Source organism: Corythoichthys intestinalis, chromosome 8, assembly GCF_030265065.1.
Source record: "Corythoichthys intestinalis isolate RoL2023-P3 chromosome 8, ASM3026506v1, whole genome shotgun sequence".
Taxonomy (NCBI): Eukaryota; Metazoa; Chordata; class Actinopteri; order Syngnathiformes; family Syngnathidae; genus Corythoichthys; species Corythoichthys intestinalis.
In genome coordinates this window covers 23,071,309-23,085,634 of record NC_080402.1, presented here as the reverse complement: position 1 = coordinate 23,085,634, position 14,326 = coordinate 23,071,309, and the positions used below count along the sequence as shown (strand labels likewise).

General features: G+C 38.9%; 1 protein-coding gene across 1 annotated transcript in view; it reads left to right on the top strand.

Moving 5' to 3' along the window:
- The window catches only part of LOC130920662 (calcium-binding protein 2-like), a 94,834-nt gene that overhangs the window by 49,175 nt on the left and 31,333 nt on the right, over positions 1 to 14,326 (top strand). Inside the window, exon 5 of the mRNA XM_057844028.1 lies at positions 3,789 to 3,819. Within this exon, the coding sequence (XP_057700011.1) occupies positions 3,789 to 3,819 (31 nt within the window). The remainder of the gene's footprint in view (positions 1 to 3,788; positions 3,820 to 14,326) is intronic.

Below are 14,326 nucleotides of genomic sequence, written 5' to 3'. Positions count from 1 at the left end.
TATATATATATATATATATCACTCACCGGCCACTTTATTAGGTACACCATGCTAGTATCGGGTTGGACCCCCTTTTGCCTTCAGAACTGCCTCAATTCTTCGTGGCATAGATTCAACAAGGTGCTGGAAGCATTCCTCAGAGAGTTTGGTCCATATTGACATGATGGCATCACACAGTTGGTGCAGATTTGTTGGCTGCACATCCATGATGCGAATCTCCTGTTCCAACACATCTCAAATATGCTCTATTGGATTGAGATCTGGTGTCTGTGGAGGCCATTTGAGTACAGTGAACTCATTGTCATGTTCAAGAAACCAGTCTGAGATGATTCCAGCTTTATGACATGGCGCATTATCCTTCTGAAAGTAGCCATCAGAAGTTGGGTACATTGTGGTCATAAAGGAATGGACATGGTCAGCAACAATACTCAGGTTGGCTGTGGCATTCAAACGATGCTCAATTGGTACCCAGGGGCCCAAAGAGTGCCAAGAAAATATTCCCCACACCATTACACCACCAGCAGCCTGAACCGTTGATACAAGGCAGGATTGTTCCATGTTATTACTGTGATGCAAGTCCTGTCTGGAGTTTCTCCAGTTGAATAAACGTCGATGTCCAAAATATACTGTATAACTGTGGTTCTTTTCTGGCTTCAATTAATAAGTCGACACAACTCGTAACTAATATGTGTGTGTGCGCTCCGGCGGTCAGGGGATACAATTTTTGACGGAGGTAACTACATTGGCAAGACAGGGGTGGTGGCTCTGTTGTACAATTAGCATCTTTAGTGGGGCAAATTGAAACTTCACCATTCACCATTTTGGTGGTGCTCTCTGGCGTTTCATGGTTCACATTTTCAATCCTTGGTTCTTGCTCAGTAGTTGTTGTTGCTTTTGAAAGCTTAGGTTTGAAAAAAATTACGTATATCCATTTTGCCTTTTCAGTCCTCGGGTGGCTTTAGCTAAGCAAAGCAATTGACCTTCCAAGGTGCTCGTCACATGATCCGTTCGAAAAATAATTTTGACCCATTATAAGATCTTTTTTTTTTTGTTCATTTCATTCATTTTTGTTTTATTGCTTAAAAACTTTTATAGACAATATTTTACCGGAAAACTCTTAATTTTTAAATCATATATAGGAAAGTCAATTACCGTATTAGCCCGAATATAAGACAGTGTTTTTTTACATTGAAATAAGATTGAAAAAGAGGGGCTCGTCTTATATTCGCGGTCTAGACATTATACCCATTCACGACGCTAGATGACGCCAAATATCATTGAAACGATGTTCTGTTATGACAGATCTCAGCTACTCTCCCCATTCACGACGCTTGATGGTGCCAGATATCATTGAAGCGATGTTCTGTCAAGACAGATCTCAGCTACTAGTTTAACCAGTTTGCGTTATTTTATTGCAATGTTTTTCCTTATTCAGATTTGTTTCAAGACTACAGTTACAGTTAGACTTCACTTTGATGGTTAATGCAGTTCTTGCAATTTTGTTGTTTTATCACAATAGATTGGTTTATTTACATTTCAAAAACCAGAAGTCATTCATTTACGAATGTGATTGCACTTTAGTTTACATATTTAAATGTTCAGATATTAAGATTTGAATGAGGCAAAATGACATGCTTTTTCTTTCAAATATGTTGTTTTAATCATTTGTTTCAGATGTACTGTAATTATTTTCTTTATAAATTAGGGCTGTCAAACGATTAAAATTTTTAATCGAGTTAATTACAGCTTAAAAATTAATCGTAATTAATCGCAATTCATCGCAATTCAAACCAATAAAATATGCCATATTTTTCTGTAAATTATTGTTGGAATGGAAACATAAGACACAAGATGGATATGTACATTCCAAATACAGTACATAAGGACTATTTGTTTATTATAACAAAAAATCAACAAGATGGCATTAACATTATTAACATTCTGTTAAAGCGATCCATGGATAGAAAGACTTGTAGTTCTTAAAAGAAAAATGTTAGTACAAGTTAGAGAAATTTTATATTAAAACCCCTCTTAATGTTTTCGTTTTAATAAAATTTGTAAAATTTTCAATCAAAAAATAAACTAGTAGCCCGCCATTTTTGATGTCAATAATTACTTGCACAATGCTCATGGGTGCTGAAGCCTATAAAATCAGTCGCACCCAAGCGCCAGCAGAGGGCGGCAAAACTCCATAAAACACAATTAACAAGCAGTTCACTGTACTGTCATTTAAATCTGTCTGAGCGGAGGGAGTGCGTTAATTGCGTCAAATATTTTAACGTGACTAATTTAAAAAATTAATTAACGCCCGTTAACGCGATTATTTTGACAGCCCTAGTATAAATATTAATTTGGTGTTCAAAAAGTCTTTTTTCAAACTTGAGTCTTGAAAAAGAGGGGGTCGTCTTATAATCAGGGCCGTCTTATATTTGGGCCTTGCAATGACACATTTCGGCCACCACCCCCCTTAAACTCCGCGTCTGCTTGACATAATAATGTTTGAATGTTGTATACACCCTTGGTCAAAAGTGTCGAGACACTTCACCATTCAGTGGGATGATAAAGTGTTTCAAAACTTTTGACCGCGGGTGTAATATCTGCAAGTTCTGACTTGTCAGGCTTCAGTTCTATGTCGTCCGTAAAATGCTGTACAGTTGCATGAAAGGAGAAATGATCATAGCTTTTATATGCCTCCTAAATGGGTTTGCCAGTCGAGTTTCTTTGAGCTTATAGATCTCCCGGAGCTTTGCATCTCCATATGTCATATATGACGATGAGTGAGCTTTCATGTTTCTCGTTTTTCTTTGTGAATGTGACCAAGCCTTGGGAGACAAATTGTGCGTTGATAGCCATTTTCTTTTCATGATCATTTAGGGCGCGCTGATCTTTTTTGATTACTCGTTTAATTTTTGTCTCATCTTTCAAATCATCTAAAGATAACATATGCAAATGAAACGGCGTGCATGTTTCCAAATATGCAAATGAGAGCATTGTTTTGAGGATTAAGGCAAATGATTTGCAATTAACATTCACGGGCAACAAACAAGCCACTTGTCACTCTTTAAAAACAACTTGTCATATTTTATTTATTTAATAACGCATTTATTTTAGTTGCTCGCCTCAGGATTCATTTCTGCCTGTTTGACATGCCAAACTAAAGCTTTTACAGCTAATACGCAACCTTTACTACACCCTAATTTTGCCAAATTATTTTTATGTGGTGCTTCTCAGGTAAAGTGTTGTGGTGGGTGGCCAGGGCGAAACAGAAGGATAAAAACGGGGAGAGTCGGCTTGAGCAAATGTCAAAAACAAGGTAGAGAATACAGAACGCTTCACGCAGGACCGTATGCAAATGCGTTTTGTGTGCCTTCGCGGGCAAGCATACCCAGCCATCTCTCTGTCTTTTTGCAAAGGAGCAAAGTACCATTGCACTTGTTTATGTGTGGGTGTGTGTGTTTGTCTGCACACAGATGGAGCGTATGCCAGGTCCCTCAGGATGCTGCAGCACAGTTTTGTGCGCATGTATGTGTGTGGGAGTGTATGATCTTGCGTCATTTTGCAAATGAGAAAGAAATGTTGCAGGGTGAAATCCCATTAGAGTTTGTTGTCAGCGTGCGGCTGGGCTGACATGATATGCGTGTTATTCTAATGTGGTCGTCACAAACTGATTATCGCTGGGGTGTTCTCTAGAGAATTTGCCCTTTTAAAGTCACCTTGATTTGCAGATCTGGCAGCCCAATGGTGTTTTGTGGCTAAATCCAATGTCTTTCCTTTTTGTGCTGCATTAGGAGCGAGAACTGATGCCCCTGGAGTTAGATGGTAAGATGCTGTATGTCGCTTGCGTCATTGAACTTTGACAATCTTTTTTTTTTTTTCCTGTAAAGATACATCAATCAGCTTCTGGTCTGCTTTGCCTCACATCTGTCAGAAAAATATGGTGAATCACAGCCCTTTTGTGTTCTAAAAGCACAGTATGAGCAATATCTCATTTCAATATTCTGCCCTTAAGCTTTGAGACAAGTGCAAAAAGCTCTCAAACTGTTCTCATTTGATATAAGACTGTTACACAGGGGGAAGGAAGTTTATCTGCCTGGAGACGTGTTGACTAAACTTGACACGTGTGAATGTCTTAACTCAGCACAGCTTTATATTAACTCATTCTCTGCCAATGACAGTGATAGACATACAAAAAAATGTAATACCGTATTGGCCCGAAAATAAGACGGTGTTTTTTACATTGAAATAAGACTGAAAAAGTGGTGGTCGTCTTGTATTCTCGGTCCAGACATTATACCCATTCACGACACTAGATGGCGCCAGATATCATTGAAGCGATGTTCTGTCATGACAGATCTCAGCTACTTTCAAGTTTAACCAGTTTGCATTATTTTATTGCAATGTTTTTCCTTATTCAGATTTGTTTCAAGAGTACAGTTGCAGTTGGACTTCACTTTGATGGTTAATGCAGTTATTGCAATGTGTTGCTTTATCACAATAGATTGGTTTATTTACATTTCAAAAACCAGAAGCCATTCATTTACCTATGTGATTGCACTTTAGTTTACATATTTAAATGTTCAGATTAGGGATGTCCCGATCCAGGTTTTTGAACTTCCGATCCGATACCGATATTGTTTTGCACTTTCGATGCGATACCGATACTGGCCGATACTGATACATGTGTTACAGTTTAAAGTTATTTAGCCTCCTTACTTAGTTGTCAGACTCATTTTGAAAAGGGTTTTAGTACTCTTGATAACAACTAGCCAGCTGAATTAGGTGAGTTTGAATAACACACAATGGTTGGTAACAAGAAAATGACCTGTTTATTCAGTGACAAACACAAAACATTATAAATAACAAACAGAAATGCTATAGTCAGTCAGTAAAATGTGCAAATAATATTGTAAACTGTCTTAAAAAAGCAAAACACACAAACAACCTCAGTTTCAAAATCCCACAAACCCCCCAAGCAATTAGATTCTTTTAATGTTTCGTGCATTAGTTACAAAAATTGTATAAAAAGCCTCTCAGGTTTAAATAAACGACTATTTCAGTATCAAGTTAACATTTTAAAACAGTAAATAAAATACTCAAGTCCCCATTCTGTATCAGCAGCTTTAAACTACATTCAATTCATTTAATTTTGCGAAATAACTGTTAAAGTTGTTAAAATTGCTCCCGTTATCCCATAATTTCCCTTCTGTCTACTTTCGACATGTGAAAGTTTTAAAACTGTTTTGAAGATAAATTTAAGTCAAGATTTTGCCGATTTAGGAGTATTTTAGATAAAAAGTTAATTAGGTTCGCTTGTAAGGTTCACTACAAAAGCCTACTAGGGAAGTCTTCTGCTTTAAGATGGCGGCTGTTTACTAACGCATCGCATAGTTTTCAATATACGTGTTGCTAACGCCGTTGAGTCTGTCATCTTGCATCTAGTTCTATATACTGTACATATGATATCTATTATCTACAGTAAAACGATGTTGACGTAGTTTGTAGCGGCTGTCAGCAGCAGTCAGGTATTCTTGTATTGTTTATCTAGCGGCATGAGTTGAGCTAAAGCCGTGAGTTGAGCATTGGCATTACCCGGGTCTATGACAAGCATGATGTTTACTCTCGGGACGCAATGTGGTCCGTTTCTCATTGCGTCCCAAAGACCGCGCTGTGTATTAGTTCCGCTTTACTTGACATATTTCAATAATCGGAATTTGGATGTTTGTGAATCGTTCTCGAATCTTCCACGGCCGAATCGCTCAAGGATGTAATGACGGCTGGGCATGTTGTACCGTGGTGTTGGATGGTGCGTCTTTACTCCCGAGAGATAATGGCTCGTCATCCAGAATGAATTCTTTGGCAATGACTCTTGTTATTCCCTGAGCTTTGGGACTGTCGAGTGCCAGTTTGTCACGCATAGCAAAAGTTTCTGCCAGTGTTATTTGCTTCGGACCTTTCTTTTTGTCTTCGGTTTTTTGAAGATACTCCTCATATTGTTTGTGGTGGTATTTTGCGAAATGCTTGATTAGGTTGGTTGTATTAAAACTTCTTACAGCTTTACCACCACGCTTGACTTTATTGTGGCATATGTTGCACTCTGCCTATCCGTCTTTGTCGTCCTTTAAGGTGAAATGATCCCACACAGCTGACATTTTTACCGATAAAGTCTCTCGGTAAATTGGGAGACTGTAATGTAGTGTGTTGAAGGGGTGCTGTAAAATGCGGACCGGATTATAGGGAAACTGAGGCAAAAACTGGAATGGATTATGGAAATCGGTGCGCTGAAAAACCCGGACCGGACTTTTTAAAAAGACTGGATCGGAAGTCTGGATCGGAATTTTTCCGTGCCGGCCGATCCGATACCGATGCGCATTTTTTTGCCCATATCGGCGTTCGATCTGATCCAAATATCGGATCGGGACATCTCTAGTTCAGATATTAAGATTTGAATGAGGCAAAATAACATGCTTTTCCTCTCAAATATATTGTTAAAATAATTTGTTTCAGATGTACTGTAATTATTTTCTGTATAAAAATTTGGTGTTCAAAAAGTCTTTTTTCAAACTTGAGTCTTGAAAAAGGGGGTCCTCTTATAATCAAGGCCGTCTTATATTCGTGCCAATACCGTAAGTAGAGGAGCACTCTGAGAGAGCAGGCTGTCGGCTAAGCAGCCAATTCAAACCATCACCATACCATATTTGCTAGAATAGGTACTCCTCTAAAATATGAAAAAAAGTTTTGCAGAATTAATTTTCTGACCTCTTCCCCCTTTGGCCTCAATACCCCAAAACTGACTTGCCTCTTCCACTTGATATTGCAAAAATATTCTGCAAGTTTCCTATTAATTCCTTTATTCGTGCTTGAGTTATCTTGAACCATAGACTTCATAATGTATTGACGGGACATGGGGCCGATTCATAGGGGGCCTATCGCCGTCAAAGATGACCGAGTGGAAACACAGACTTTTTCCGTTAAAAGTTATTGTGAATAAATGTTTAAATACCTGAATTCTTTATACATATGGATGTGAAACAGTCTCGATTCTTGGTTAAAAGCAAAAAAAAAAAAAAAAACGTGCAGTTAGCATTTATTATACGTTAATATTGCAAACTATGATGCTAGTCAGTAAGCAAATTACCGGCCGCCATTTGTAAACAAAGAGCTTTTCGCATTGAAAATTCTTGTGAATAAATGCTTAAATCCCTTTATTCTTTATTGATATGGACATAAAACAGTCTCGGTTCTTGGTTAAAACAAAAAAAAAAACCTGCAGTTAGCATTTATTTTACGTAAATATTGCGAACTATGATGATAGTCAGTGAGCAAATTAGCGGACGCTATATGCAAACAAAGAGCTTTTTGCGTTTATAATTCTTGTGAATAAATGCTTAAATCCCTGTATTCTTTATAGATATGGACATAAAACAGTCTCGATTCTTGGTTAAAAGCAAAAAAAAAAAAAAAAAAAAAAAAAACGGCAGTTGGCATTTATTTTACGTAAATATTGTGAACTATGATGCTAGTCAGTAAGCAAATTGGCGGGCGCCATATGTTAACAGAGAGCTTTTTCCGTTCAAAATTCCTGTGAATAAATTCTTAAATCCCTGAATTCTTTATAGATATGGACGTAAAACGGTCTCGGTTCTTGGTTAAAAGCATAAAAAAATTTTTTTTTTAAAACGCCAGCATTTTTTTTTTTTACATAAATATGTTGAATGTGCAAGTCGTTGTGGCGGCCCCCTTAGTACAACAAAGAGATTTTTGCGTTGAAAATTATTGTGAAAAAATGCTTAAATCCCTGAATTATTTATAGATATGGACATAACGCAGTCTTGATTTTTGGTTAAAAACAAAAAAAAGGGCATTTAGCAGTTATTATACATAAATATTGCCAAGTATAATGCCAATGCTGTAGCGGCTAATTTCTCCCATTGATTTTTTTCATAACGTTTCAAACAGGGCCAGCCCAGGCCATTTGGGGGCCCTAAGCAAAATAATGCAAAGGGGCCCATATTTTTGGCCCACCATTTCGTTACAGTGTACTGTGAAGCCCATACATGCAATCCAACCCATACGTCCATAGTTTGTATATTAATCAGATTTTGTTGCACCGCATACTTCAAACTTCTCACCCCAAATGATTGTCAGTACTGACAGTAGATAGCGCCAACCTTTTTCTAAATGAGAAAAGAAAGAAGTTAAGGAAGATAAGTATCAAAACTCACAAAAGTCAAATAAAGCAAACTGTAGTAAACAAAATAGAATAGAAATTGAACAATTTCCAGATTGGGGGCCCCTCTAGTGGTCAGGGGCTCTAAGCAGTTGTATAGTCTGTATATAAACTGGGCCGGCCCTGGTTTCAAAATACATGCATGGTACCAAAAATATAATAATTACCTTGAATCCTCGAACAAATCACTCCCGAGACAATCCTTCCTATTTCTATGCAGTACAGTTTTCGTACTTTTTCAACCTAAATCCGGCGTTAGATCGCTGCAAGTGACCGACTGCTAATAAATGAAGCGGAGTGTGGGACGGCCCCCTTCAGGAAGGCGTGACACAGTAAATGGGGAATGTTTCACGTCAATATATTATGAAGTCTTTGCTTGAAAACAAGACCTACACAGAATACATGACATTCGCACTGTAGTTTTAGCCTAATGATAACCCAATTAAAATAAAATAGTTTTTAACTAATTCACTCATAATTTTTTTTTTTTTTAATTGAACAAAGATAACCCAAGTAAACATAAAATTTGGTTTTTAACTCATTCACTGCCATTGGCGGCAATAGAATAATCACTGCAACCCTCCCAGTCAAAATGAATTGTAAAATTACATAAAATTATCTGAATAAGCAAAGAAAAAAAACAATACACGTTTCTAATCTTGTAGATTGGCGGTGATTGGGATAAGGAAGATCCCCCCAAAAAATGAAGCAGTCACAGAAAATTATTTTACTTTTACTGAAGATGAATGAATGAATGTGACATCGGACCATCTAGTGCAGGAGTTTCAAACTCTATTTATCAGGGGGCTGCAGGAGATCGAGTCTAGGTCGCTTCAAGGCTTCCTCAAAAAAGGGCTGGAAATTGTTAAAAAAAAAAAAAAATACAAGTAATCCAATTCTCAATCATATGAAAAGCATTGGTTCTTCAGGACATCAGCAGGATGGGTGGTCCAGTCCTCTCTTCCATCAACCTGCTATTTTTTGCATTCACCTCAGTATGTGTAGTTATGCTTCCCAGATAGCAAAATATAACTAGAGCAGACATGGGCCAGATGTACTGCAAATTTCGGCCCAATTTCGTGAAACGGATCTGCCGCAGTGTCTTTTTGAGCAATGGCCCAAACTCGGTATGGAGTCACTTGCCGAATCAGCAGCCAGTTTTGTGACAGAACTGGTCCAAATTAGCAGACACTACATTAATGTATGGCCCGGATCTGGCACACATGTTACCCAGTCTGGGCCAGATTTGAATCAAAACCGTTTTCAGGATTAAATTTGGGGTCCATTTTGTTCAATGTATCATACTGTATTGTGTTTATATTGCAAATTAAAATGTTCTATTAAAAGCAATCTGTATTTGCCCGAATATAAGACGGCCCTGATTATAAGACGACCCCCTCTTTTTCAAGACTAAAGTTTGAAAAAAGACTTTTTGAACACCAAATTAATTTTTATACAGAAAATAATTACAGTACATCCGAAACAAATGATTATAACAATATATTTGAGAGAAAAAGCATGTTAGTTTGCCTCATTCAAATCTTAATATCTGAACATTTAAATATGTAAACTAAAGTGCAATCACATTCGTAAATGAATGGCTTCTGGTTTTTGAAATGTAAATAAACCAATCTATTGTGATAAAACAACAAAATTGCAATAACTGCATAAACCATCAAAGTGAAGTCTAACTGTAACTGTAGTGTTGAAACAAATCTGAATAAGGAAAAACATTCCAATAAAATAATGCAAACTGGTTAAACTTGAGAGTAGCTGAGATCTGTCATGACAGAACATCGCTTCAATGATATCTGGCGCCATCTAGCGTCGTGAATGGGTGTAACGTCTAGACCGCGACTATAAGACGACGCCCTCTTTTTCAGTCTTATTTCAATGCAAAAAACACTCTCTTATATTCGGGCCAATACATTAATAACAACACACATTCTTTTTCATACCATTTATTAATGCTAACATATTAATGCACCATAACAATACATTGTTTTTTTCACAAAATAATTTAATTGGAACAAGCAACTCCACATTAAAGATTACCTATTTTTATGAGTCAGAGGCAACAAAAAGTGAACAAAAGTGAGCTCAGTATCAGGATTACCAGATTCTTTGTTAGCTGAAAGTCACATCAGTCAATTGTTGATCTGGCGATGATGTGAGGCAGAGGACCGGTTTAAGTAAGCTGCTGATGATGATCAGCGGCACCTGGTCCCAGGCTCACCCATCTGTGCAATCAAGGCAGTGACACAAATACACAAACACAAGGAGGAGGGGCTCAGTTTGAAACATTTACATCAACACAGAGTAAATGCCTTTTCCCTCCATTCAAAGTTTGTTGTTATGCAACAAACCTTGAATTAAGTTGTTTGTTGTTATGCAACACACTTTGAATTACTTAACATCAGCAGACATGGCAGATCACTTAAATACATCGGCCATTTTATTAAAGGTGGGTTGAATAACTTTTTTTTAACAGTCAAGCAGTGACTTCAAAATGCGATTATGGCTTTCAATAAAGCACTTAACATACAAATTTGCCGTCCGCTGATGTGGCGTGACTCCTGTGTACACTTCTCTTTAGTTGCCTTTCAGTGGCCTATACTACGAAGCCGGTTTTCTGGCTTAGCAGGGTAACTTCGAGAGTAACTTTATCACGTGCGACGTAAGTTCGCGGCTATGCGAGACTATGAAAGGTGGATATGTTGGAACCGAGAAGTGTTGCCATGGCAACACACGCCACACGCCAAACCTGGTCGTGTCAGAGTTAGATCTTGCTTAACATCATGATTCAAATTAACCACGCTCTATTTAAACAGCACTCCTCCGCGGACGTGTCCTCCTGACAATGACAGCGTACTTGGACGACCCATACGACATTGGCGCGCGGATTGTGAGGGGCTCTCTCCGGAGGGCACGGGTATTTCGGGACCGCCAGAATCCGCTGGCGTATCCGGAAGATGTTCTCCACGAAAGATATAGATTTTCAGCTGAGGGAATTCTTTACCTGTGCCAACTGATCTAGGCAGACGTCACTAATGTAACCCGCCGAGTCAGGCCCTCACAACTGCGCAGATTGTGTGTGCCTGTCCGTGCGCTCTTTCGCCAGGGACAATATATGTATTCCATCGGTGATGCTGAATATCTGCGTAAGAACACTGTATGCCGTGCGATTCGGAGTGGGGTATGGAAACGCTTCAAATTGATGCATTTATGATAATCATAGAAATATGTAGACTATTTAAACATTGAGAAAACTTGCGTTTTTTTCTGCCAACTCGAGGAGATTAAATTAAATGTCAAATCCACTGATAGGACAGACGCACAAATATAAAAGATATAAATGTTTATTGAATATGCATCTTACAGTCTTGTTTAACTGTGAAAAATCGTTACAAAAGACGGGCTTTTATTTACGCAACAACGCATGGCATCCCCGCATTTCCTTCTCCTGAGTCCTCACAAATATGACATTTTTGGGGGGGGGGATTGTCGGGCTCGGGCCTGCAAATCAAGTTTATTGATCGGACTCGGCTCGGGTCGGGCTGGATTTTTTAGGCCCAAACTAAAAAAAAGAACATACGTATTCGTACAGTCAAGGGGACTAAACATACAATCATCCTGTTTCGTGTGGTGATGCGTGACAATTATTTCTTACTGTTAATGTCCCAAATCTTATTTTATTGTCCTGACAGCAGGCTTTATTTCTTTTCATGGACATAAGTAAACTGGCATATTGACGCATTCACAAATCACACGATCTGTAAATTCGCTGTCAACAGACCCGTTGCGCTCTACTTGCCGAAGCGGTGTTGGATTTCGCGGTGAGGGTGGATTTTAATTCCTCATAATTCCGCATGATCATCGCGCATTCCTCCTCCGTGAAGTAAGGTGCCCGTGCCGTCGTCACAAGTAGTGTTTGACTCTGGTCACCGCCCCCTTTTATGTGAACGCGCAGTAACTCTGACTGGGTTGACACAGGTTCGACTAATCAACCTCATAATCAGCGTCGTAGCACCGATTGACCACAAACTAGACAACCAGGTTTTGTCAACTCCAGTTACCCGATGGTAAACTGGATTACTTCTGGGGAGGTTGAACTCGGTTCGTAGTATAGGCCACAGGTGCGCGCTGACAGTGATGTCATACACAGACCGTTAAATTTCAGATTTTAAGCGCGTCCAGTCTGCACGGTCCGCCCCAAAACCGTGCGTAACCTATCATTTGGGCTGTCATAGTGCTGTGCAGATCTGGCGATCTGAGGCCGGATCAGGCACGCAGTCGCCGATATTGGGATTGTGACATGTGTTTTGAACACTACGAAAGAAACTTTACTGTTCAGTAAGGGGCTGGAAAATATTGTCTTTGGTGCAAATTGGCCCCCAAACCGAAATTTTGAAACCCCTAGTCTAATACAGTGGGACAATCAAAGAGCTTTTTCACATTAGACCAGTGCTTCTCAATTATTTTCTGTTACGCCCCCCCAAGGAAGACGTAAATGTTTCGCGCCCCCCCCCAACTCTCTGCCGCCACTGTAAATAGTATCATTCGTCTATATTACTATTATAAGTACGCCTCAGCCTAACATTGTGTCCTTTTTTTTCTATTAAAAAAAAAAAAGTAACATAGATCAACTTATAATAAAGTATAACTTTTTTAACATTGTGTTGCTTGTAACAGAAAAGACTTAACGCGCATCAATTTGCCTGAAGTTAAAAAAAAAAAAAAAAAAAAAAGTCACATCCAAACTGTAAAAATACACTCAAGGTACATTTTTGACCATTTGATACTGAAAAATAAAATGTAATAAAATCAGTAAATAATGACAAATTCAAATTGATTAGAAACATTTACTCTTCAGGACAACATGCCAAAAACTTTGACCGAAAAAAAAACAAAACTGAATAGAAAGGGGGGGGGGTGTCTTTGGACAGAAGGAAAGTTTTTATTTTCGCTGATTCACCACAGTGCTCACTGGTTTACTGATATAACACTGACAAAGCGGGACGATTGTGAAAATTGGCAGTATTCGGCACATTTTCGCTGAAAAATAGTCAAGCGGCTTATCAATGAGATTGAGGTCTAATGTCTTTAAGTGGCGTCTTAACTGATTTGGCTTCTCCGCTATAATCATTTTTAGACTCAGTAAACAGTGGTCTTTCCTCATTTTCCACTATATTGAAAGTCAAAGACAAACGGCCCGAAAAAAGCGCATTCTCGGCGGCCGAGGGAGAACCGTAGGTGAGGGCGGTGGTCGTGACGATCCCAAGCCGAAAACGGCACTTATCGGCCGGACACGTGAGAACCGAAGAAGACACTAAGACAGTGGGTCGCTGCGTGAGTCCAGCTCTGCATGAGTCTCTTCCGTGTGCTCTTGCTTACTTCAAAAATACTGCACGCACTTTGAAAATGAGAGCGCCACTGCCACCCACGGAGTGGATGTGCAAGTACACTTTATTCTAGTACGGCAAAAAAAAAAAAAAAAAAAAAAAAAAAAAAAAAAAGCATGTTCCCCGAGGTCACTCGCGCCCCCCCTGGCATCGCTCTGCGCCCCCCTGGGGGGGCGCGCCCCACCATTTGAGAAGTACTGCATTAGACTAAGATGACCAGGGTCTGGTTGGAGAGCTACAGTGCTGTGTTTTTTGGCTTCTAATACTTTTTTTTTTTTTTTTTTTCCAAATAATATGGGACCTTAATGGAAAAAAAGAGAAAAATCCAACCTTCAATACTAGTGCATTCATTCAGTGGGGAAAAAAATCCCACATCAAGAAAAAATTATTTGACATCAAATAATGTGTGTCACAATTATTAGCACCCCTGGTGTTAATACTTTGTACAACCCCCTTTTGCCAACAAAACAAGGTCTGGGGATTGAGATGGCCATGAGAGGAGCTTGATTTTGTGTCTGGTGAACCATTTCTGTGTAGATTTGGCCATATGTTTAGGGTCATTGTCTTGCTGAAAGACCCAGTGACGACCCATCTTCAGCTTTCGGGCAGAGGGCATTTTGATTTAAAATGTCCTGGTATTTCAAAGCATTCATGATGCCATGCACCTGTGGTGACCCTTTTGTTGACAAAATTCACC